Here is a 24,438-nt window from a genome sequence, read left to right as displayed (position 1 = left end):
TAACAAATGCCTTTTTTTTTTTTTTTGGGTGCAATCCTCCTGGAAAGTAGGATTTTAAGCAGAGCAGTGGCGCTATTGCAGGGCTTGTCCGCGAAACGATGCTCGTGCAGGTTTTTTAGCCCCTGCCCTAGGACGGATCTGGGTGCCTAATGGAGACGGGCGGGCATCCCTGAGCAGCATCCTCAGCCTGGTGTTAAAAAAGAGATGACACAACTCCCTCTTTACACAATATTCACTTATTGCAACAGTCTCTGGGGGAAAAACAAAACAAAACTCCAGCGCACCCGCTTGTCTCTTGACAGACTCTGATCCTCGCGCTACAAACTTGACGTAGGCGACGATGCAGAGAGGATAAACCTCCAACCAAAATATGGTAATCTGGTTTTGAAGTCTCGTAGAAGGAACAAACAGGAGTGAGTCAACAAGCCACTCCGTAAAGTGAATCAATGGAGAGACAGCATATATTAACCCAGATCTGCTTAATTTCAGGAGTTTACTCCCCTTTCCTGAAATAGAGAGCTCAAGGAGGCAGCGGGAAGGGCAGGCAGAGGGGAACCTCGCAGAGGAAAGCCTTATTCCCCTGCTAAAGGGATCTTTGCAATTTATTTTTATTTATTTATTTTTATTGCAAGCCTCCTTTGCCTTTCCTGCTGTTAGGGTCGTAACTATTTCCCAGGCAGGCAGTGTAATGCACTCAAAGGTTGCTCCGGCGCGGCGCTAAGTGCCATCCCCTTTGACGGAAGGGCAGGAGGGAGGTTGCAATACCCTTAATGAGCTCTGAAGACCTCGCTCATGTTAAAAGAAGGGATTTCCAGATGCAAGTCTAATGTAAAACACATTAACACTAATGGGAGGATGGGGCATGGGGGGGGAACTCCCAGCCCTTTGAGCCCCAGGAGGTTGTTTCGATGATGCTCTTTGGCGCTGGGCTTACCTGCGGACCGGGACCCATGGGGCCCATCCCTCGCGGAGGATTCATCCTTTGCATGGGGCCGCCCATGTTAGGGTGCCCTGTTGGGAGGAAAGCAGGGATGTTATGCGGCACAGCAGCCACTCCGAGTCCCAAATTAACAGCTAATGAGAAACGTTAAGGTTCGACCCTCCTCCACTGGGTTTACCTTGCTGTCGCGTGGGATCCATCGAATTGGGCAGCAATGGCTGTGTACCGGGAACGGCACCCGGGGGCTGTGAAAACAAGGGGAGGGAGATTAGAAAAAATACTAATTGTTAAAATGCAGCCTACAGAGAGAGGTTTGGGTTGAGGCTTTAGGCTTTCAGGGGGCTCCTCGGTGTGCTCCCCACAACACACCACCCCTCCTGCCGCAGCACAACCTGTGGCTGCACGAGCATCACGCGGCATCCTGCATCCTGGGCATGGTCCTACAGCCTCCAAGTGTTTGCCTCCCCTTTCCTTTTGCAAACACCTTCTAAAAACCAAACAAGGCACCAGCTTTTCCTCCTCTCCTTGCAGCCTGCGTGCAGTCTGGCTGCCGTATTTTAGGGCAATGGGCTGCATGGGGCAGAGGCGTCAAAGCCCGCCGGGAAAGGAGACGGGCAGCGTGGCTCCCCGGTATTTACACAGCGCCAGGGCCAAACCATACAGGTTGCAGCGACTTGTTGGCTGCCCGTGGGGAGATGCTCCATTTGCAGCAGAGCAGCATTTGGACCCACACCCATGCAGGCAGAGGAGAAGGTGGATGCTCACCTCTCCCCAAACCCATGCTCTGCTTGGGCAATGCGGCTATTTAAAGTTCAAAGGCTGCTCCAGACAGATAAAGGGGGAGAAAAACACAGATATCATCTGCCTGGGGGAAGCAAACTGTAAACAGTTTTGCTACAGCGCTGCCTTTTATTTGAAGGCCGACATACGACAGATTCCACTGCTGGAACACAGCACAGGCACCGGGTGTGCACGGCTGTGCCGAGACAGAATCTGCCCACTCCCAATTTTTTTTGCAGCTTGGAAGCTGGCAGCAGGAGGAAGATAAACCAAGGGGGTTGTAGGGATGGATATTTACACTCCTGCTGTTTGACCTTCCTGCCTGCCCATTTATTCCTCTCGTCCCTCTGGATGTGACCATAACCGTACCAAGCTCTGCGTAGGTACAAACCTGTGTTTTATATGTGGTGTTTGGGGGAAAAAAATTCAGTCCTTATAATTAACTTTACCTACTCCTGAATGTTTGACCCTGCTGCAAGAGCAGTCTCCCCACACTGGTCTCTCCTGCCTGCCCCAGATCACTGTGCTCACCTCCAGCAGAGCTCGGGATGAGCCCGGGACCGCAGCAGAATGGGGTCCCCTTAAAACTGTCCTGTGAGGAGGTGCAGTTAATTAACACCTCACTAAAACAGCCATCAGTGCCCTGGGTGGGATGCTCTTCCAGCTTAGCTGGGTTTGGGGCTCCTACATCAGCCCCTCGCCCCTGCTGAGTTCTCAGCTACATCTCAGCTGTTTCACCATCATTTTGCAAGTTCCAGCAATTCAAGTCTCAAATCCAGCAATCACAAACACCAAGCTGTTACATCCTACTCCCCAACTATCCTGCTCTTTCTGCTCCTAAGAGCTACATAAAAATGCTAGCCAAAACCCAAGCTCCCATGTTAATTTTTGCAGAGTCAGAGGAATTACAGGTTTCCTTTATTTTCCGTTTAATGACAAATAACCTCTGGTTTGGTCATTACTCTATGGATCTGCATGGCATCGTTGGGAATGAGATGAATTCCTCCACTCAAGGCCACGCGTTCAGGCAGCGCGTGGGGTGGAAGCCTTCGTCCGTAAGGCCAGAAACAAACTGCCCTTGTTTAAGCCAGGATAAGAGGATAAACCAACCCAAAAAATTCAGCAGTGACCTGCCCTGCTTGACCCCACTGCTGATCTAAGCGCTCGGTCAACCCAGCAGCAGGATTATCTCCATCACTTTAATTTTCTGCGACTGCAGGGAAAATCCAGCTGGGCAGTGAGCCCACAGCACGGCACGGCCGTGCTGAAACCACCACAAAGGAAAAGCAGCACGTTCCCCACCGCTGTTTACACCCTGCATATGCCCGAACCTCAAAATAAAATTAAAATAAAATGGTTATGTGTCGCCTGATGCTCCAGCACCAAGAAAACGGAGGATGCCGAGGGAGGAGACGCTTGCTGTCCAAACCCAAGGAGCATCTGCAGGACACGTGGTCCTTGTTCCCCTCCCCAGGTAAAAGCCCTCCCCAGGAAAACCTCAGTACCTGGTTGCCCATCCTGATGGGGGGCCGGGGACCTCCAGCGTAGCGCGGCGACATGAACGGCTGCGGGGACACAAAAGGGAGGTCAGGGCCGAGCTGCGGGGAGACAGCACGCTCCCCACGCACGCCGGTTAGACTGTACAAACTGTTTTGTTTTGGTTTTGTTTTGTTTTGTTTTTTTTTTCTGGAGACATCCTTTTTAAAAAAGTTAAGTTTCAAAAGGAAAAAAAAAAAAAAAAAAAAAAAAAAAAAGATGTCCGGAGTCCATTTTTAACATTTTCTATGTAGATTTATTGTTTGAGAGTGTTTGACATCGGCAATACTAGGTGAGGCTGTTAAAATTAGCACATGGGAAACCCTGAGTGTTAGATACTGTTCAAGTTTAAATATACAGATATATTAAAAAAAGTGGCAAATAAGCACATACAGACACGCACACACAAAAAATACCCCCAATGCTAAGTACTGAAAAAAAAAGAAGAAAGACTTAAAGTTACTTTTTTACAACTGCTGCTACTAACAGAAGCTTAAAAACCCACATCAAGTTAAATTTCTCAGGCTACTTTGGGAAGGTAAAACAGTCTGATACCCACGATTGACTTCTCAGTCCATTGACAACTGCACATCCAAAAAAAAAAAAAAAGAAAAAAAAAGAAAAAAAAAAAGAAAAAATGGGAAAAAACCCAGTATTTTGCTTCAGAGCTGGGGTGCTCAGGCGGATGCTCCCCGGGGGAGCGGGTACCCGCTGCCCAGCATGCTTATAGAGGGAAAAAAAAAAAAAGCAAATCGAGCGCACGTCCCGGTTCACAGCCCTACCCATCGCTAGTGTCTTTACCTGACTGTGGGGTCCCATCATGCTGTTAGGATTGTGGGGTGGAGGCTGTGCGTGTGGCGAGGGCTGTGACCCAGGCGGTCCCTGTGAGGTCAGACAGTAGAAGGAGGTTATAGATTAGCACATGAAAGCGCAGAAAGAGCTAAAAAAAGGATTGACGGGTGGACCTGTTTTGTCGGGGAGTCAGTTCTCCCATTTTTAATTTTTTTTTTCTTTTTTTCCTCTTTTTAATTGAGTTTCTATTCATTTGTAGCTGAACAATGAATAATGATATATGCAAAAAAAAAAAAAATTAAAAATCAGAACATCTGTCAAAATACAGCAGCCACACTGACGGTAAACGGTCCAGTAGTTCAAACCAAGTCTGCAATGATAAACACACAGGGAAACACTTTGCAAGGGCGTGCAACAAGGAAGAAAAAATATGCAGGAGAGGACCACTGATGTTGGGGGAATAACAAAAAACATCCCCAATCAAAAAAAAAAAAAGATTTTTTCCTCTCTCATCCCAAAGGTTGGAAACACCTCCGGGTTTGGTTTATTTTTTTGAGTGTGGTTCACTGGAGGTGCTGGAGCGAGCGCAGAGGACGCGGAGCACGTCCCAGCTCGTGCCTGGGCAGCATTTGGCCGGCACAACCGGGGCTGCATCGCCAGCCTGTACGGATGCAACATCCTTCCTCGAAGTGGATTCCCTAAGGATGCGAGTAAAATGGCTTGCGAGCAAAGAAAGGATGTCTAGGGGAAAAAAGGAGAGATTAGTCGGTGCAGGTTTAAGGCTGCAATGCAGCAGCCGCTGACATTTTGGGCTTCAACGCCCACTTTTTTTTTTTTTTTTTTTTAAATTTCCCTTAAAAGCACGAAATGAAAATTTGCTTGGAAAAACCGCGAGCTCAATGCAAGAATATACCGGTGCGTGTTAATGTAAGGAAAAAAAAAAAAAAAGTATTTTTTTGAGTCAAAGGAGGTGTAATTGGTAGAGAAAGCAAACGAGCTTTGTCAGTAGGTGATGGGAAGCGACGGCAGGCTCCAGGACCGGCGCCGGAGCAGATGTTTTCTACCTGCCTCGTTACTAATTTCAACAAGTGTTCGCCTTCTAGCTGCTGCCAGCAATGGCATGGTTTGTTACCATGAGCAATTTTCTTAATTAACAGACATTAATTAGCCATTTAGCAATTTTGCAAGCATTTGTTTAGCAGCTTTCCTAAACATGAATACCACTGTGATAATGGTACTGATTAGAGGGTCCCCTAATTAACAGTACAGGGAAGGAAAATTGAAATCACATAAATTAAAAAGGGAGGGGAAGTTAATGAAGGCAGGACATATTTGCACCTGCAAATCTTTTGTACGGCGGAAACTTGAGTGCAATGTAAATAAAGTAAGAGGGTGGGTTTTTTTCCTTTTTTTTTTTTTTTTTTTTTTTTTTTTTTTTTTTTTTTTTTTTTTTAATTTGAACGGTTCGGCGGCGAGATGGAGCCAAGCGGATTTAAACCAACAGCCTCCTGCCAGGCTCTCCGCCCGGGGAAATGAAGTCCCACCATTTATTCTCCAGGACCCAAAGGCAACCAGCCCCTGCTCCTACTGCCCTGTGAGCCTTGGCTGGAAGAGGTCACAGAACCTCCGGACAACCCTCCCGCTGCCAACACAACTGCCTTCTCCACCCACATCCCACCAGAGAGGAGAAGACAAACCACTGCTCCAACTGCAGCATCAACCTCCTTTAGCAGAAGTCCTCTCCATGAATGAAACTTGACTTATTTTTGCTTCTGAGGTGGCCAACTCTGTGCAAAGGGGCAGCAGCCATCTCCCACCACTGGCTCATGGAGGACAGTACCCCCCGACCAGGTCTGGCCACCACCAAAGCCCTTCCTACATGTCACAGCTGCAGAATTTGGGGTAGGGAACATGGGCAGAGGTGAATGAGCGATAAAAACAAGTGGAAGGGAAAAAACAGGACTTGCAGAGGCCAAACCTCGAGACCCATCAATGCAAGAGTCAACAGGTCCTGCAAGAGTCAACAGGTCCTCCACACGCTACAAGGAGGAGGTCACTGTTATCCAGGTACTGACCGGAGAGGCACACAGACCCCATCCTGAAGTTATTAAACCCCTGATGTCCTCCCTGGGTGGGAGGGTGTGGGGTTAATGGGTATCAAACGCGTGGGGGACGTGGCCACCCACACGCACGCTGGCTGGGCTCGGGGGTGACGCTTTGCATCTGCATTTACAGCAGTGCAGCGCAAGCAGCATTTGGTTATTGTAGAAAAAGCAGCTCTAAAACTCAGCAGCGTTTTCACCAGAGAAAAAATCCCCCGTGGCAACTGGATCTGGAGAGCACCAGTTGTTTGTGCTGCTGAATGCATCCTCCGGAGCGTGGTCCTGCCTCGCCGCCCCAAGGCTGCTCCCTGGGATGCTCCAGGCTCGGCACCGCTGCATCTCCGCCGTTGCATTATCCCATGTGGTGCCACTCCCGACACAGACTTCTGGATAACATGACTGCAGACGCTCAGCTTGTGCAAAATGGGCCTTTTTTTTTTTTTTTAAAAAAAATTATTTTCTTGCTTTTTCAAAACAGCAACGAGAAGCAGCATCCAAAACGCTTGCTCTGGGCTGCAAACGCTGCGGCCCCTTCCTGGCATGGCTGCTTTGCTCCATCAGAAACGCAGACCCTCTGGATATTGTTATCTCTGTAAATATTTGCAGATGTTTCAGGGCTGGGACCTGTGTTGGGCCAGGAACGCCTGCCGGATCCGTTGCTTTTTCGCACGGGTTTCCCTTGCTGCAGAGGAAGCAGCAGATGATCCCAATGGATCATGGCAGTTGAGACAAGTGTTTTGCAGAGACGACATGTGGGCTCCAACCAACAGAACAACCCTTTATTTCCTCAAAAAATGTGTATTTAGCAGTTATTAACTAGTGCTGCTACAAGAGGAAGCTGAACACACGCAGCCCTGCTGCCTCCACATCCCCAATTCCCCAGAGTTGCATCCCCTCAGCAAAGCTCCATCCGATGTGTCATGCCAGGTGAGCAGGACCTGCTCCACTGTTAACTCACTCTCATTAAGACCAGTGCTCTCCTCAACCAGAGAAACCCCATCATCTCTCAGGTTTTCATTTTTTTTCCAAACTGGATGCCTTGCACAGGGGGGTTATTCTTCACCTTCCTGTAGCTGCCTCAAAAAACCCGCAACAAACAACCCCAAACAGCTGAAACCGTGTTAGAGGAAACTGTTTCCAACAGCTCTTGGTGCCCCAGCCTCCTCTCCGTTTGATTTTTTTTCTCCCCTTTAACTACAGGGACTTTAAAAGCCCAACCTGTCCCGTCAGACAACCCAAGTTTGCTGCCGCTGCTGCTTTCTACGGGGAGTTTCCAGGCGATCAGGTTATTTCCACTCTGTCTTTCATGAGCTCGACTCCTCAAAGTTCTTGTAAAATATTAAAGATGGAAAATGGCACGAGCTATCATAGCTCTGTGTGTGTCAATTTATGTTTCCAGCGTAATTCACCACAAATGGATCATGTTTTATGGGCTACATACTTTCAGCTAATGGGGGAGTTTTTCTATTTAAAAACATTTTCAAGCACCTCTAGGGGTGGCAGAACAATGCAGGATGGTACGAGGAGGCAAAGCATTGCTGCCATGAGATACCGACGATTTAGAGTCAGCGGTAAGAAGGCATCTTGTGTTTTAAAATACCTGCCCCCGCCTACTGGTTTTGACATTAGAAAATACTAAAATAAATTAGATGGAGATTAATTAAAGATGTGCCTGGGTTTACTGGATAGGAGCTTTCTTTCCACTGAAGGAGAGAGAAGTTTTGCAAGTTGTCAACAAAAAAATAAGGTATCTCTGAAGGAGCCTTTAGGAGAGATGCTCCAGGTGCCTTCAAAGAGGAAGACCAACGGTGGCCTTCCAGCGTGCGGTGCCGGCTGAGGACCCAACCGCACCTTCCCGAGAGAGGGCAAGGCAAGGCAAGGCAGGGCAAGGCAGGGCAAGGCAAGGCAAGGCAAGGCAAGGCAGGACAAGGCAAGGCAGGGCAAGGCAAAGCAACGCAAGGCAAGGCAAGGCAAGGCAAGGCGGGCCAAGTTCCCCCGCAGACGGCGGAAGGCAGCCGTGGGCAGGAGCTCTGCCTCGCCTGCAGCTGGGGCTCCCAACTGCAGGAGCCTGGTTTTAAGGAATATGTTTAACACAAGCTCTTCAGGAAACAAACCCGTGTCAGCCGGAGCCAAGAACAGTCACCTCCATCTGGCTGGAGCACCCGAGAGAAAGTTGACTGCAAATCCCACCATATGCTCCAGACGCTCGGTACAAAAGCCTCAGGCATCCTACTAAACTTCCAGAAAAAAAACTTTCTCCAATGCTTGGTTTTCCTTTCCTCGAGCTCGTAAGTCACCTTCCTTCAAATCCTGCCTGGTGCAAGGCTGATACTGAGTTCTGCCCTGGGATTTTGGGCAGGGCAGCCTGGTTTTTGCCGCTCTCGTGCCGCCTCGCCAGAGCTGGTTGATCATAGATGGTAGCACCCGCGGAGAGGTGGCACATCCCAGCGAGACATCAGGACAGCCGAGCAGGGGGAAAATGGTGGCATCCAAGCAGGGAGCAGGACAACATGGACCCTCTCCTACTACCACTGCTCTACCCTCCTCACCCGCTGTGGGCAACCTTACCCAAAGAGCTGCACCCCGGGACGCAGGGAGGAGAGGCGGGGATGGCAGGGGATATTGGGGTGAGCCCCCCCTGGGCTCCAGAGCCCCCCATCCTCCCCAGCTCCAGAGGTCTCTCTGCATTAGGGGGCAGTGTGGGAACACCGAGCAGCCCGTGCTTTGTTTTGGTGCATCTCGGCGCCGAGCCGCTGATGCATAGCTAACACAGCCGCCGACATTGATTTATGGTCAACTTTCCATTTCATCAGCGTGCGGGGTACGGGGCGGCGCGGGGAGTTCGCACCGGGGAGAGGAGGCATGGCTGTGGTGGGGGGTGCTGACTGAGCTCCCCCCCTTTTATTTAGTGTTAAGGTGTGGTATTCATTGCTTTCAGTTTTTTATTTTCCTTCCCACATTTCCCTGGCACTCCCCTGTCCCTCCTCTGAGGGATCTGCACCCCGGCATCAATCCAGCTTTCAAAACAAAAGCAGGAACGCCTCCGATGACCTTTAGGAGGATGAGCAGAGGGTTTGTTTGCTCATCTCAATGGGACAAAGAGAGAGATTTAAATAAAAGCATCTACCCACGCTGGTCATCAACTCAGCCACCTTTTGTCCGGAGCGCAGCCCGATGCCGTGTCGCTGGCTAGCCCCAGGCAATACCCTGGCAACCCAAGGGTGCCCCGAGCCTCTCATTTCCCATCATTTTTGGAAGGTTTTGGGAAGGTTTTGGGAGACCCTGCGGGCTGCATTTCCCTTGGCCCCCAGCCCAAAGGTCGCTTCTGAGCCCCAGCATGGGGAAAGGGCTCTCCCTGCAAGACAGTGCCTGCAAACAGGCGCTGCAGCCTGGATTCATCCTCTCTTCTCCCTGCCACTTCTCCTCCAAGCTCACTCCCACGGGTTTTTGGGCCACTAACTCTGAGGAATGGCCCATAGTTTTCTCCCTTTGCCAGTGGTGGACACTCAAATGCACAGGGCTGGAGGTGTTCATGCACCCCGAGGGAGCTTTTCTGAAACCTGAGCTTCGCTGGTGACTCCCTCTTCAGCTCTGGTGTGATGCCCCACCGTGTCAGGACAGGACCAGGCCCCTAAACCCTCCCAAAAATGGTCTGCCCATGCCTGCTAGGCTCAGGGATATCCCCTTGCGGGTCCCTAGTGCCTGCAGTATGGTGCAGAAGAGGGAGATGCTGAAACCCCCCTGAGCCCTCTCCATCCTCTGGCCTCCTGGGATGAGGAGGGCACTGTCTGAGGTGGAACCTCGCTCACTCCCAGAGCTGGCACACCAAGAATTGTGGAGAAAGTCCCTGTCATCTCCTCTGACCTTTCTGGTTTTGCCCTCTTCAGTTCAGCACTTTAATTTCCTACAGAGATAGGAAATTACCCCCAAGCTGCAACCAGCTCATTGCTGAGCCTCCAGCCGCCTCTGCAAGAGCTGGTCTCCAGCATCTCCTGAGGCTGGAATGAGCTCCAGCACCCGCAATAAATCAGAAGGGCTTTCATGGAGGCAATGTTCAGACTGTGTTAAAAGGTGGGATTTTTCTTCTCCCCTCCTCCCCTCCATCCCCAGGGCTGGGAGGGGAAACCAGATGTTGGAGGGCTTTCAGGAAAGGCAGGCTCTTGAGATGTCACATGCGAGCCATATGCATCGGCACCCGTCTTCTCTTCCCTCCAGCAGCTCTGGGGATGAGCAGCATCCCTGCACACAACACCTGCACTGGTGCCATTACTTCTGCCGGGTTTTGAGGACGCCCCCACCAAAGGCCCTAAGAAAGCAGAGCTGCTTTTGAGCCCCCCCTTCCCCAGCAGCTCCTGATCCAGCCGCACGAGAGGTATGGAGCTGGGGTAGGTTGTCTGCTCCTGAATTGGACCCTCGGTGCGAAAATGCTACAGGAGGGCAGAAAGAAAAGCAGGGGGGACAGCTTGGAGGCTGTCAACGGGAAGATTTGAGATGGGAGCATGCACAGCATGTCTGGGGAGATGCGACTCCTCTTCTTCACCTTCCCTTCTTGGGGAAAGCCAACCCATACTCTTGAAGCCTTGCCCTAACTTCATGCCAGTTTTGCAGCCCTCGCAGCTCTGAGTGAAGCAGGAGCCCCAAAGGACAGTCAGCTTCACTGCGGGGCGAGATCAGGACTTTTGGAGACACATTTGTTGGAAGCAGCAGCTTGGCACTCAAATTGCTGGCAGCAGCTATGACCTGCGAGATAGCATCTCCACTGTTGGCTTCACCCCGTGCCGCCGAGCGCTGCTACAAGATTCGCCTGTTTTAGGGTTCTCGATCAATATCGGATATTCTTACTTTGTCAGAAGCATGTTCAGGAAATGGGATCTCTCTAAAAAAAAAGAAAAGACAGGACCCTCCTTCCCCCTTCCCACACACACACAAACTGCGATATCGGGCTCAGATATCACCACAATAAATCACAAGTGCCTTATCAAGTTCGCCTGTCTACTGCCCGAGAAGTTCTCCCATATACAAATCACAAGTCCAGATTACAAAAAAGCAGCTTGCCAAAACAAATATTCCTTTCAACTCTTATCCCATTTGTTACACGAACAAGTGTTTCTTCCTCAAGAAGGAAGATTTTAATGCACCAAGAGCTTACGCCGCTGCAAACCAATGTGGCTCATGCCATGCAAAGAGATTCCAGAGAAACCCCCAAAACCCCCCACGGTTTCAAGTTTTGAAAACTCCTTTTCTGTGTGCTTGGCAAGATCCCTTCCATCAGTGTCAATCCAAACATACGTTACCCCCTCCTCGGTCAGAGCTCGGTGCGGGAGGTGGAAGGAGCGAGGGGACTTTGCTAGGTATTTGCTTACAAGGTGCCTCCATGGCATTTGGGGACTTGGCTGGAGCCTGCTCCTGCCTGCAGCCACAGCCAGCGTTTGTTAATGCTTTCAGTGATTGCATTTGGAAAAAATCAAGCGGTTAACCAGAGGAGGGGGAAAAAGTTTCAGGAATCAAAATCCAGAATGTTTTCAATTATGCACGTCTGTTAGGACCGGAGAACAAATACAATCCCAACCCAAACACAAACCAAGCAGCTTTGGAAAAAACATCGGTTGTAAATACACAGTAACCTCTTCGAGCAAGAAAGAAATTTGCTTTAAGGCCACAAAAAATAGAAAGCAAATGTGGAAGGACAGCAGAATGCGAGTTATTCCTAGACAGGTCAGCTGTGCGGGCATGCTGCTTCCCTAGCATCCCCTCAGAAAAAAAACACAGGCACGACAGCGCTGACACCCAGAGCGTAAGCAAACACGTGCGTGGTGTGGAGGCGAGCATCAGGAGGAGCGGCAGCCTACCTGGAAGAACCCGGGCGGGATGGGGCCCCCGGGCATCCCGTCGTTCGGGGGAATGTTTCCAAGCACAGGACTCGGGGCGGCAGCTGCGCTCTGCAGGGAACAAAACCAGGGAAAACATGGTGGGTTTGCGTTGGAGTTAAGAGAAAAAAACACATTAAAAAAGCCGTCTCTCCCGCCACACCACACTGAGTCAATTAGCCTGTTACCTCCAGAGCCCTGAGCATCACGCCCCGTGCCCCGAGCATCCTCCCCCCATGAGGGAATGAGCAGAGGATGCTCGGAGCTGGAGGGGCACCGGCCTCTGCAATTCACACATGGAGAAGATGGCTGCACAAAACCCGGGGATAATTCTCGGGCTTATTTATTCATTTACCCAGGCATTTAGTCTCGTTAATCCACCAAGGAACCTCATCCAACGCGTCATTTCAGGCAGAAGCTGTTTTAAGGCTTTTTAAATGCTTCTCTTGCTCCACCTTCCCCCACATGCTCGCTGTCTCAGTTCTGTCCTCCAAAAAAGATGCCTCCCTGACCTCAGCAGCACACCAAGGTTTCGTTACGAATTTCCAAATTTCATTTCACCCTATCTGTGGGGTCACAATCCCCCTCATGCCTCCCCAAGACAAGCCACCCAAGTGGCTCAGCACTAAAAAGGAGGGATGGGGCAGACACGAGGTAACTGGACACCCCGCTCGCTCCTGCTCAGCCTCTCTATTTGTATTTACTTCCTCTCTGTGATGTACATTGACAGACAAAAGAGGTTTTTCTGGGGCAAGAGGCAGCTCTGGCAGTGCTGAGGGAAGGGCAGCATGCACCAAACCCCCTTGGGAAAGTACCAGTGTGATGGGAGGCTCCTACCCAGAAGGAAAATGGTAAGAAAAAAATCTTTCCCCTGCTGACACATGTCCTTGCTAGGATAGGAGTGATACCTGTGCTGCTGAAGCGCATTCTCATTTACCATTGCCAAAGAAACCCCCATTCCCAGGGCAGCTACAAGGGAGCCTCAGTGATACTAATTGGGTTTGGATCACTGAACTACTCCGTCCACGAATTTTTATGATGGACTTACCCACCTAAAACTATGTGGCAGGCCCAAGGAAAATCATCCACCATGAAAAAAATTGGTGGAAAAATTTTCCACTGAGGAAATCCCATGAGCATATGTGCTACACGTGAGCCTGCTCAGGCTTGGTTTTATCTCAAAGCTTGGAGCACCCTGATCCCACCAAACCCCGCATCCCAACAGCAGCCGAGACAGGCCTGGCCCACAGCTGCATCCGATGTGGTGACAACTGCAAGATGCAACAGAGTGGGGAAGCCAGGGTGTCAGGACTCGGGCAGCCCTGAAAATTAACGATTATTATTAAGGACTAAAGCTTGCCAAAGTGGGACTCCCACATTTGGTTGGGAATCTCGCTATTCCGGACCAGAATGCCTCGCAGAGGCAGGCGAGCATCAGGCTAATCGCTGCCTTGTGCCTTCCTGGGTCATCCCTCGTGTCCCCTCCCTCACGCTCTCCAGCAGGAGCCTCTGTGCAGGATGTGGGATGAAGGCCAGGACCACGCCAGATGAAGGGCTGCTTTTCCCACCCCAGCACCTCAGAGCTGCAAGCGGCAGAGACGACAGCGCAGGCCGATTCCCCAAAACGAGACCCCCTTTGTGAAACAACCAGGCTCCCCCTGCAGCTATGGGGTCCTGTGCCCCCAGGCACAGTGCATACCATGCTCCCCCCATGCCCCTGAACAAGGCATCTCGAGCAGCTTTCCCCACATCAACAGCAAAGGCCAGATCTGAGTGGTTTTACAGTTAATAAAAAAAAAAAAAAAAAAAAAAAAGTCCTGGCAGGAAAAATAAGCCTGCCCGTTCCAGGCTCTTTTTATACATCAGACGGCAGCAAAAATAGACGGGAGAGGGAGTGAACCCAGTTCTCCCCCTCCCTCCATCCCCCCAAGTGGGTCAGCTATAAAAGTAAAACCAAATCTTAATCCAAGGCCATGAACATATTGCAGTTTCTCTGCAAAGCAGATGACGGTTCTTAATGCAAAAATATCTAAGACCGAGCCCCAAACTGCAGAGAACCCATTTGGAATTTCCTTTATTAAACCCTCTATCACGCAAAACGCTTCTCTCCCAAGGCGGCAAGCGCTGCAATAAAGCTGCCAAGGTGATATTTTATGGTTTCAAGAGATTTCCAGCACACCATAATCCTTTGCTGGGGGAATCTCCCAAAGTGAAATGGATCCCAAAGTGGTGGGGAGGGACGATGGACACGTATGTGGGGATCCAGGGGGAAAGTACGTTGCCCTCCTCCTTCCCTCCGCAACAGGGAGTGGAGGCAGGAGGGCAAAGCAGCCAAAGAAAATCTTGAAGCAAATGACCATTTTTCCACAAAACCACAGAGTATTTTTCCGCGTTAAACACCCCGAAACCTCACCTATGCCTTCGCGGCATAAACGGGGATTATAAAGTTCCTCGCACATGTGGCGCTTGGCAGAACTCGGTAATTAAAAACCCACAAGTGCCCTGAGCATATTGTAGGATGGGAGCCAAACTGGTCAGCCCTTGATGAATGATTTACAAGGCTGCGAAGTGACATTTTATTTCTTTTTTATTCCCCTCCCCATCACCGCCGCTAAGGTAAACACCGAGGCACCTTTAGCCCCGCAGAAGCAATGGGAACGTAGCCTTGGCTGGAGCAGCTCTGCAAAACCCTTGGGATGGGCCAGAAAAGAAAGAAAAAAGGGAAGACAGTGGGACCAAACTTCCCAAACCTTAAGAGTGAGGACCCAGACCCCAAGCGTCAACACCCAAACCCCAAGGGTTGGCACCCAAACCCCAAGGGCTTCCCAGCACCCATTTCCAGAAAGCCAGCACTTTTTTACCCTCCCAGCTCCTCCCACCCAGCCTATTTTCATCATTTTGGCTCAGAAACTCTTTTTAGGGACTATGGAGATTTCAGCTGGAGTTTGCCTGCTGAGCCCCTTTCATTGGGTGAATATCTAAAAACCCCCAAGCCCCCCGCTCCGGCACAGGTACAGGCAAGGTGGAGATGCCACAGAAGCCGGCAGATGGGCAGCACCAGCACGGTACGGGAGCATGAAGCTCGCTCTGCCACCACCAAACCGAAAGCATGTCCAAGCCACAAAGGTCCCCGTTGGCACGTGACGCCCCAAATTTCCTTCCACCAAAGCACATCGGAGGCCACTGACAGAGATGAGCAAGGACAGCTCTGGCACAGCCAGCGTGCTGGCTCGTTTGCCTTTTATTAGATGGTAAATTTGCTCCACGCTGGAAATAAAATGCAGTTCCTGGGGCATGCATATAGAGCTGTATACACACACACACACACACACACACACACATATTTCTTTTTCCTCCCCCTACATACATTGGATTTTTTCCACTTTTTTGGTGGAAGCCAGCGGAGCAATGACAATCTGGATTGCCATGTTTCGCTTCCAAACCAAAGCTCTCAGTTAACACACCGGCTCGGTACGCCAGCAGATGCCGTCTAAGCCTTTAAATCGCACACTAATTGCACTAATTGAGCTAACAGTCTCTGTTTCGTCTCCCTACCCTGAGTCAACCAGCGTCTTCTGGTACTGCTGTAGAGATCCAAGCTGTTGACTGTAGTGTTATTTTGTCAGCCATTAAACGATTCATCAGAGTCATTAATTGATTTATTACTGCTGCCTGCGAGTATAGCTTTGCAAATAAAGAAGGATGGAGGTCAGGAGGCAATGGAAATCGGACAAAACAGCACAGCCAGGAGCTGGGCACTTGAATTATCAGTAGGAGCCCGCTGGCATCAGGTTAAAACAGGGGGAAAAAAGAAAAAGAAAAGATGTGCTGTTCAGTTGCGCTGCCAAACCAGTTAGGTTTTTCAGCTAAAGTCTATGTAGGATGGAAAAGGGCTATTAAAACCATCTTGTTTTCTTAACCTAATCCTTAGGAAGAAACCAGGTTATTCCGCTGTATTAATTGAGTTTAAGAGCAGCAGGGAAGAGGCACCGGTGCGGCTGCACCGAGCAGCTCCTTGGTCCCCAGAGCAGCCCCCAGAGCATCCCAAGCTGCCTCACCAGCATTTCAGTGTCACCCAAATTTGCTTTCCCAGGCCAGCTGAGCTGGGAACACAGCTCACCTCTGCTCGTCCCATAGCCCTGGGAGCAGCTGCGGACCAGTGCTTTTATTTATTTACTTTCTTTAAAGCAGTTTAGGTCTCTGCTAGGCGTGAAGGTTTGCTGAGAGCAGGGTGCGGCGAGCCGTTTCCTGCCCCCCGCCCTGTGGCAGACTCAACCCGAGAGGAGCTGTGAGGCACCACTGAGGCTGAGAGGGTTTTGGGGGCTGAACTTAAAAACCAGAGCAACCAGCACAAAGCTGGTGAGCTGAAATCACCACCAGCCACAGCACCCTGCTGCCCCCAGCCCCGGGGTAGCCCCGGTAATAAAAGGCAGCACCCAACAAGGGAAGGTTTGGGAAGCTGGGGAGCTTTCTGGATGCGCTGTCTGCGTGGCAGCCCTCAGGATGCTGCAACGGGATTCCTCCTCCTCATCGCTGGACAAGCTTGAGCTGCCTCTAAGAGCATCAAGAAGGTCCCAATGCATCCCATCCTGCAAGGCTCCCAGCGCAACGGTGAGACGATACCCTGTGGGGTGGCAGGGCATCACCTGAGCCCCGGCTTGCCACCTGCCCAAACTCGCCACACTTCACCGACACAAGTGATGGTTTCTATTAACTATGAAAAACAGGTTCCCATCAGTGTATTTACTCTGTCGTTAAACATGAGCCGGTGTCCCCACCGCACGCTCCGGGTGAGCAGTGTTGGGTCACAGGGGCAGCTGCACAGCTCAGCTCACCCCAGCATCCTGTGGCTGGCTTTCACCAAACACTTTTTTTAAAAATAAAAATAACCTCCAAACAGTGGTGCAAAGCGCTGGCAGGCAGCAGAGAGGATGCTCTCTTCATGGGAAACACCAACAGCACTGGCTGCTCTGCCAGCCCCAGCCTCCATTAACCCAGCAGTGAGATGGGGAGAGCAAAAATATCTCCATGGCACAGACCTAAAACCAAACTACGGTTTGTTTTTTTTGGCTCAAGCTAGTTTTGCCCTCGTTCTCCTCTCCAGAGGAGTGGACTGGAGGATTTTGGCTGCATCTCACACCCTGCAGACACAAGGCACTCAAGGGCAGCTGCCTCTGGTACAAGCACATGGGGATGTTCAGGACATGGTGGTGATCTGCTATCTATCTGTCTCCTTTGATTTTATTTTTTTGCCTAGAGCACAGGCTTTGGAGCCTAAGGAAATCAGCGTGCAGGTCGGGACTTAAGCAGGCTGCGTAAACAGGTAATATGAAATTTAATTGGACTCCAGTTAAGCCTTTTCATCTCGTTAAAGCTGCCTTCATCTTATATAGCCAGGTTTTAAATTTAATAATAGAACCCTCCCACACCTCGCAGTAACCCGATTAACGCCAGGGAGGACGGCACGCTGACTGCTTCCTCCGGACTGAGCCCTCAGATGCTCTCCCGCATGGGTCGGTGCCAGCACCTGTGTTGCATCAATGTGTGTAAAAACAGAAAATAAATAAAACACCAGCCCGCTGCAGCCGATGCGAGTGCGATTGCTGGCCCACGTGCTGGCGGCGGGCACCCACTTCAAAAACACGGTGCTTGCAGAGCTCCTCGGGCAGGGGCAGGGTGTCTGTAGGGCACGCTATGCTCCCCAGCCAGGGTACACCGGAGACTGTCCTGCTTCCTCTGGTGCAAACCACTTGGCTGGATGCTCCAAGAGACAAAACAAACTGGATTTGGTTTATTTTAGAGCACAAGAAGGTAAAGGGATACTAGGATGAAGCTTTGAGTATTGGCAAGAGGAAGATATAAAAGAAAAACAGATTAAATGGGCTTGTAGCAGTATCACCACACCACCCAAACACCATCACTGTGCTCTCGTGGGACACCGAGCTGTGCATACAAGTTCAGCTTAATTATACATCTATAACAAAACAAGCTTTTTGTGCTTGTTTTAAATACATCACCTGCGAGCCACCCGGCACAGGGAGCCCTGGCACACAAAGCACCAGCGTACACCCTGGCCGGGAACAGCCACACTCAGCCACTTTTTTCCCCTCCTTTAAAAAGAAAGAAACAACCCCCAGTCCTGTATTTTCTCTGAGCTTTAAAAAAAAAAAAAAAGGCACAACAGTCGAATGGTGTTTCAAGCTAATACATGGCTTTTTTTTTTTTTTTTTTTTCCCCCTCCTTGTAAAGGATAATCTGAGACAGCAGCTCTGGCCACGAAACAATAGGATTTTAATCTCTTAAATCGGCGTCCCCCTTATCCCCGGGAAGGAAACCCCTTCAGTCATTTACAAGTTTGTAAATAAGGCTCTTGGTAGCATCTCGCGGACATCTGCTCCACCAGCCCGACAGCGTTCCTGCTAACATTTACAAACATCCTTACGCAAACACCCAGTGCGCTCTGCTGAGCTGGCTTTCTCTAAATATATCCCAAGGAAATAACTTGGCAGGGTTGCAAAAATTTCACAGCAACTGAATTGGGGTGGGGGGGAAGGGAGGGGATAAGCATAGAAGGTATAAAACAGACTAAATGCAATTAGGCTCGGATTTGCACGCGCGTGTGTACGGAAAGGTTTCCAAAGGGAAACTTCTAGGAAGTTAAGCTGGGCTTGCTGGCAGTGCTTCCCCTGACTTAGGAAAGGCCTTTGCAGAGGAAAACGCTCTGGTGCTTCATGCCGCGTAGTCAGGTGCACAGATGCACCCCATCCCTGGTATTTGGGGATGCTTTGCCAGGGGCATCCTTAAGGCACCTCATCCCCAGCTTGGAGCGAAGATGAAGCCGAGGGTCCCGGCTCTCCCACTGCCGGCATCTTCCCTGGCGCAAGACCCACATCCAGCCTACACCTTAAAATCAGTGTACGAACCCTCCTCACTGCCAAACAGCTCAAATGGATCGTGTGCAATTAGCAGCCTGGAAAATGCTGTAAATACACAGGTATTAATTACTATCAATTCTCCTCTAATAATTCCTGCAACAGACAGGCCAGGCTCTTTTCCAGCAATCAATACCATCCATTTCAGGGTCCACCTGCCAAAAAAGTTATATAAAATAATTATATAAAATTTTCATTAGATAATGCAATTGCTTAGGACTATTAATCTACTGCTCATCTATCAGCGCAGGATGCTCAGCTCTACCAAGGGCCACCCAGCCACTGCCATGGTGCAGCTCCTCACACCAACCTGTATTTTCTCCTGCACCGGACACTTGGCAGTTCCTCCTGGATTTGCTCCTGATGTGCCGACACAAGCTTTAAGCAAAACTTACAGATTAATTTCAGATTTTTAAAAAATGATTATTATTTTTAAAACCAAAAGGGCAATAGCCCCAGCAAGCAAAGCTGCTGGGAGAGGTAATTTGCTGGAGTTTTCTGTAAAGTTCTGATGGTTAAAGCAGATGGGATGGACTCCCTGTGATGCCCCTCGCTTCACACTGCTGCTGTCGGGGTGTAATTATGTGGGGTTGCATGGCTGGATGCTTGTCGGCACGTGCACCGGCTCGTCTTCCATCCTTGCCTTAAGCATCACAGCTGAAATCAAGTCCTCCCCTTTACTGGCCTTTGAAAAGCTCAGATTAAGGAAAAATACTGCCTCCCTCTCAAAAAAAATAATAATAATTTGGCAATGAGGTGCAAGGGAGTCTGCTGCTGTCGGCAGCTGGACTTCTGCTTCCCAGCGCCTGTACAAATCACTGCTCCTCTGCTTCTGCCTTCATCCAGATTGAAACTGCCAAGCGAATTTTGGAAGGGGTTACAAGAAAAGCTAGTTTTAAACTGTTAATCTAATTTAAAGGAGGAAAAAACCAACCGTAATCCGCGACTTTAGAAAAACGCTGTGCCATCGCACCACGTGCATTTGAAAAAACATAGTTTTAACTTGTCCAGAGGATTTACCAACAACTAATGAGGATATTGCCAATCCCATCAGCTAGCCAGCACACCGCAAAATGCCCCAAAGGCATCCAGTGCCTGGCAGTGACTTCGCCATTAAAGATGGGCTCAGATTAGAATTATTATTTTTAAAATTTTTTTTTGTCTTTGCCACCTTGTGTTTCAGCTAGCCAATCTCATCGGCTGCTGTTTGCAATCAAAAATAATACAAAATAAACTGTGAGACTGCATGGGGTGCCAGTGATGTCCAGTTCCTAATCCTCATCCAGATCCAGGGAAGGAGGCGAGACTCACCCCCCTCCCCCAGCGCCTGCCTTTGCAGTGCAGGGGGAAACACCACCACCTCCCCAAAAAAACATCCATTTCCATTGTCGCTGCTGTGGGATGCTGTGGGATGAAGCACCAACACCCCAGCACAGCATCTGGCCCTTCCCACCCGGGTCCAGCCAGAGGAGACCAGGATCTGGCTCTGCCCCGCGGGAAAACATCCCGGTATTCTCCATCCTCTCCCGCTGCGGGGAAAGAGAGGAGGGATTAATGCAAATACTCCCATTCTTGTCATGCACTTGAATGCCAAAATATCCCATTTGCTTAAGCCTATTTTACTGCTAGCAGCTGCCCCGGTATTATTCTGCGACACCAAAGGCAAAGGGCAAAAGAAGTTGGTCCAGAGCAGGTGAACACCATCTGCCCGTCCCCAACAAGATGCTGACGGCCACCATCTCCATGTAATAACACAAAGCCCGTTTGAACGCCTGCAAAAGGTTACAGCGGCGCTTAAAAAGCGCCGCTGTAACCTTTTGCAGGCGTTCAAACAGGTTTTGTGTACCTACGGAGGCAGCTGAGCATCCATCCCCACTCGCAGCGGCCCCTGATGGATGTGCCTGCTGATCTGTGAAGAGTGAAGTTTTGTGACAACGAGCCTTTGAAAAAGAAAAAAAAAAAAAAATCAAATCCTTTTCTCTAACAAAGCGGGAGGTTAACAGTTAAAAAAAAAATCATAATTTTTAACAAAAGTGGCTTTGTTGATGTTTGAAGATGCCTCGTAGCATCTTCTCTGCACAACATCTTCTATTAAAATATGCTGGTGGAGGGATGCAAATACCTTAAATTGAGGCAGAGGTGGCAGCTGACTTAAATAAGGGCTGTGACTGGCTGTGTGGGTACAAAGTCCGGCACCTGGTATAAACCCTGGGGAGGCAGATGGGGAGGAAGGCAGCGGACTTTGCACAGGAGCAGCCGTCACCGCCACGGCCAGACCCAGGGCAGCCCATCAGAGCCCTGAATTAACTGGGATGGAAGGACGGACAGATGGATGGATGGATGGATGGATGGATGGATGGATGGATGGATGGACGGACGGACAGACTTCCCGCAAATTTTGAGGACTGTTGTATTCGGTAGAAATGATGGCCATGGGTTTTTGTCCTCCCCATCATGCAAGTAGCACCCGTGGTCCCATAGGATGGGTCCTATAGCACCACGCTCCTGGGAGCATTGCCATGATGAGACCAACAGGTTTCTGCACCCCTGATGTATTCTGAGGAGCAAGTATGGGCTTGGAAGTCTTTTGTGAGGCTGCGGTGATGCTCTGACAGCCAATCCAGCCCTTGATGAGCCTTTGCTGGGACAGCAACACCAGGACATCACGAGGAAAGCTGTTGGCAAACCCAAATCCCAAGCAAGATGGGTTTTGTCATTGAGTGATGCCCTCGCTGGCATGCATGGAGAAAAGCCATTGTGCCTCACCACGATTCCTACAATTTCCAGGGTGATGTTTTAAAAATGGTAAAAATACTCTGTTCTCCATGCAGTGCTTTACACCAGAGCGCTGCCCGGGTATGGAGCCCCAGAGCATCCTACACCCCTGCATCCTGCAGCAGCGGTGCCGGCCCTTCCCAAGCCCCAGATGGCCACTGGCAAGGTCACAACACACGGCACCTCCCGAGTGCCATATCCCAGGCTCACCCGTCCCTGGGGAGCAGGTTTGTCCGAGCAGCCTGGCGCAGCACCGAGCACCACTGATGCTTTCTCCGGGCAAGCTTAAACCTTGAGCAAACAGCTCAGGTTTGAAACACGAGCTCAGGGGAAGACGTGACGTGTGGGTGTGAGGCAGGGGCAGGAGGAAAACCCCAGCTTTCCTCATCACCCTCCGGCACAGGATCCCAGCCCAGGCTGTGGCCATCGCTCTGCCCTGGCAGCACAGAGACTGGGCTGTGGCTCCGGGGCCACAGCCAAAACCAAAGCGGCACTAATTGTCCCCAGAAATCATCCTTGTGCATCTGCCAGGGGTCAGACATGAGGGTTTTTGGGGAGGGGCGGGAGGATTGCTGCAACTTTCCCCTCCTCTCTGCTCATCTAATCCTCCAGGCTAATCCCTTCCAGCCATATGGAGCCCTCACATCCCAAACCTGCCCCCAGGAAGCACCCGCGGCTGCCCCTCCACACCCCATATTCCCCTGGGAGCAGCGCTTGGGACCTCAAAAGCAGTGTATGGGTGGGGAAAGGGTGTGAGCTCCCCCAGAGCCCCTGGGGAGACGCTTTCCAATGCCACAGACAGGCAGTTTCTGATGAAAATCCACACTAAAATAGTCTTTAAACCCAGGCGAGTGCAGCCCCCATGACTGCTTCCCCCCCTTTTTTAACAGCAGGTTTTATTGCAGTTATTTGTGGGTGCTGCTCCCCAAAAATACTGTTTCCCAGGTCTGGTAATTGCTTGAGGCATTTGAAAATTAATAGAGCAGCTAGAGCAGAGAACAGGAGGAGTAAATCTGATGTAAGCCAGCGTGTAATTCAGTACTCTTACCAAGAACTGGTGGTTTTCTCTGCAGCTGGCAAAAGCCAGGGGCCAAGCTCGTCTGGAGGGGGTGACGATCTTCCCTAGTAGGCTGAGATTTTTTTGAGAGAAGGATGAATGGGAAGAGTTTAATTTCCCGAGCGTTTTAAATATTTCGGCATGTTCTGGAGGAGGAGATGAGGTGTGCATCCATGGGACAGGAGGGAATTCACCGCACAGCTCTGTGCAGGGGAAGAGTGGGTACGAGCTCACCTCCAGCCCTGCTTTTTCTCGCTAAGCCCCACCTGGGATAACACTGTGCTGAAGTGGCCCCACATTTTATTTACCTTAACGCCAGCTCTCTGCATTGCTTCGGCCACTGGCAGCAGCAGTCTGGGCACAGGCAAGCTGTGGGGCTTCCCTGTGGAAAAGTCTCTCTGGGGTTCCTTTAACTCAAGGAGCAACCTCAAAAGGTGTGTCTTGGGCTAGGGGAGGATTTCTGATAAAAATGTGAGGTTTTTTAAATTAGCCATTTTTTTCTTGTGCTCACAGAGCAGTTTGGTTAGATAAAACCCCAAGCTATGTTACCCTTAAAGCTTACAAAACACTGATTATTTCACTTCTAAGAGCACCTCTCCCCATCAAAATAAGGCGGTTAATACAAACCCCCCATTTATGAACTGGGAGCTTTTTGAAGCCAGCTCTGGAGGGACCCTATAAAACCAGCATGCAAACCCCTGCCCCCTGACCCAGCCATAAACTAGTACGTGAGGCAGGAAAACTTAAAGTCTTGAGAGGAAGAAAAAAAAAAAAAAAATTAGCCCCAGGCTTTCAGACAGCAGGGCGGGGGGAGGGAGCAATGCGAGAGCGCTGAGCATCACTGCAAGGTCTTGTTTAGACTGGCAGCGCTGGGGAAAACCTGGTTACAGAGTGGGTGGGCAGAGTCCGAGGGATGGACGGGGATGATGAGTGGAGGGAGGGGATGGGCATGGTGGTTATGGCCGTGAACTGCTGATGGAAACTTCCTGATGGGCTTTTTCTCTTTCTTTTTTTTTTTTTTACAGCCACCATTTGATATCCATAGGTAAGAGCAGCTTCTCTGCTCCACACAGTCAGAGCTGCTCTTGCAACACCCCGATGCAAGCTCGGGCACACTGCCGGTGGCACAGCCCGACAGCACCCTCCTCTCCACGGTCACATGCCTGTGGGTGCCAAACTGTGCCCCCATCCCCACAGCGAACCCTCCTCGGTCCCCAAAGCCGAGCATCCCACAACCTCCCAGCTCTGACGGCTGCTGCCACTCAACTCTCTGGGAGTAAAACACCCCCAAACCCCACGGGGAGCCGTGGGCTGACCCTGGGCTCCCCGAAAGGCAGAGGATGCCTTCTGGCACTCCAGTTAGTTTTTTCTAAGCCTTGGGACAAGCTGGAGAGGACACCCTTCCCCTGTCCACCATTCCTGGGGCACCCTGCAGATCCCGGAGCTGTCGGCAAAGCTCCCGTGGTCTGTAGGGTTTCTCCCTCCCCCTGTCCCACCAGGACAGGGCACCCACCACAGCAGCCCCCCGCACCCACCAGCGTTTCGGTGGGCAACAGCCCCTCCTGGGAAAACTCCTTCCCAACCATGGCATGGAAGCAACATGAGGGACGAGAGGCCTTTGTGCAGGCAGCGCCCTGCTAAGCCACACAAAGCTGGG

General features: G+C 50.5%; 1 protein-coding gene across 2 annotated transcripts in view; it reads right to left on the bottom strand.

Annotated features, from left to right (window-relative positions):
- SSBP3 (single stranded DNA binding protein 3) overlaps nucleotides 1-24,438 on the bottom strand; it is a 53,629-nt gene that overhangs the window by 5,890 nt on the left and 23,301 nt on the right. For both annotated transcript variants that reach the window (XR_003398922.1, XM_026853923.1), the window contains exons 2-6: nucleotides 12,000-12,089; nucleotides 4,058-4,138; nucleotides 3,226-3,285; nucleotides 1,119-1,185; nucleotides 935-1,011 (exon numbers count right to left, since the gene is read on the bottom strand). Coding sequence is in view for 1 of the 2 variants with exons in the window: in XM_026853923.1 (XP_026709724.1) it covers nucleotides 935-1,011; nucleotides 1,119-1,185; nucleotides 3,226-3,285; nucleotides 4,058-4,138; nucleotides 12,000-12,035 (321 nt within the window). In the remaining variant the exon portion in view is untranslated. The remainder of the gene's footprint in view (nucleotides 1-934; nucleotides 1,012-1,118; nucleotides 1,186-3,225; nucleotides 3,286-4,057; nucleotides 4,139-11,999; nucleotides 12,090-24,438) is intronic.

This window comes from Athene cunicularia, assembly GCF_003259725.1.
Source record: "Athene cunicularia isolate RWA chromosome 8 unlocalized genomic scaffold, athCun1 chr8_part1, whole genome shotgun sequence".
Classification (NCBI taxonomy): domain Eukaryota; kingdom Metazoa; phylum Chordata; class Aves; order Strigiformes; family Strigidae; genus Athene; species Athene cunicularia.
The sequence above is the reverse complement of the archived record's forward strand: the minus strand, read 5'-3'. Positions and strand labels throughout refer to the sequence as shown.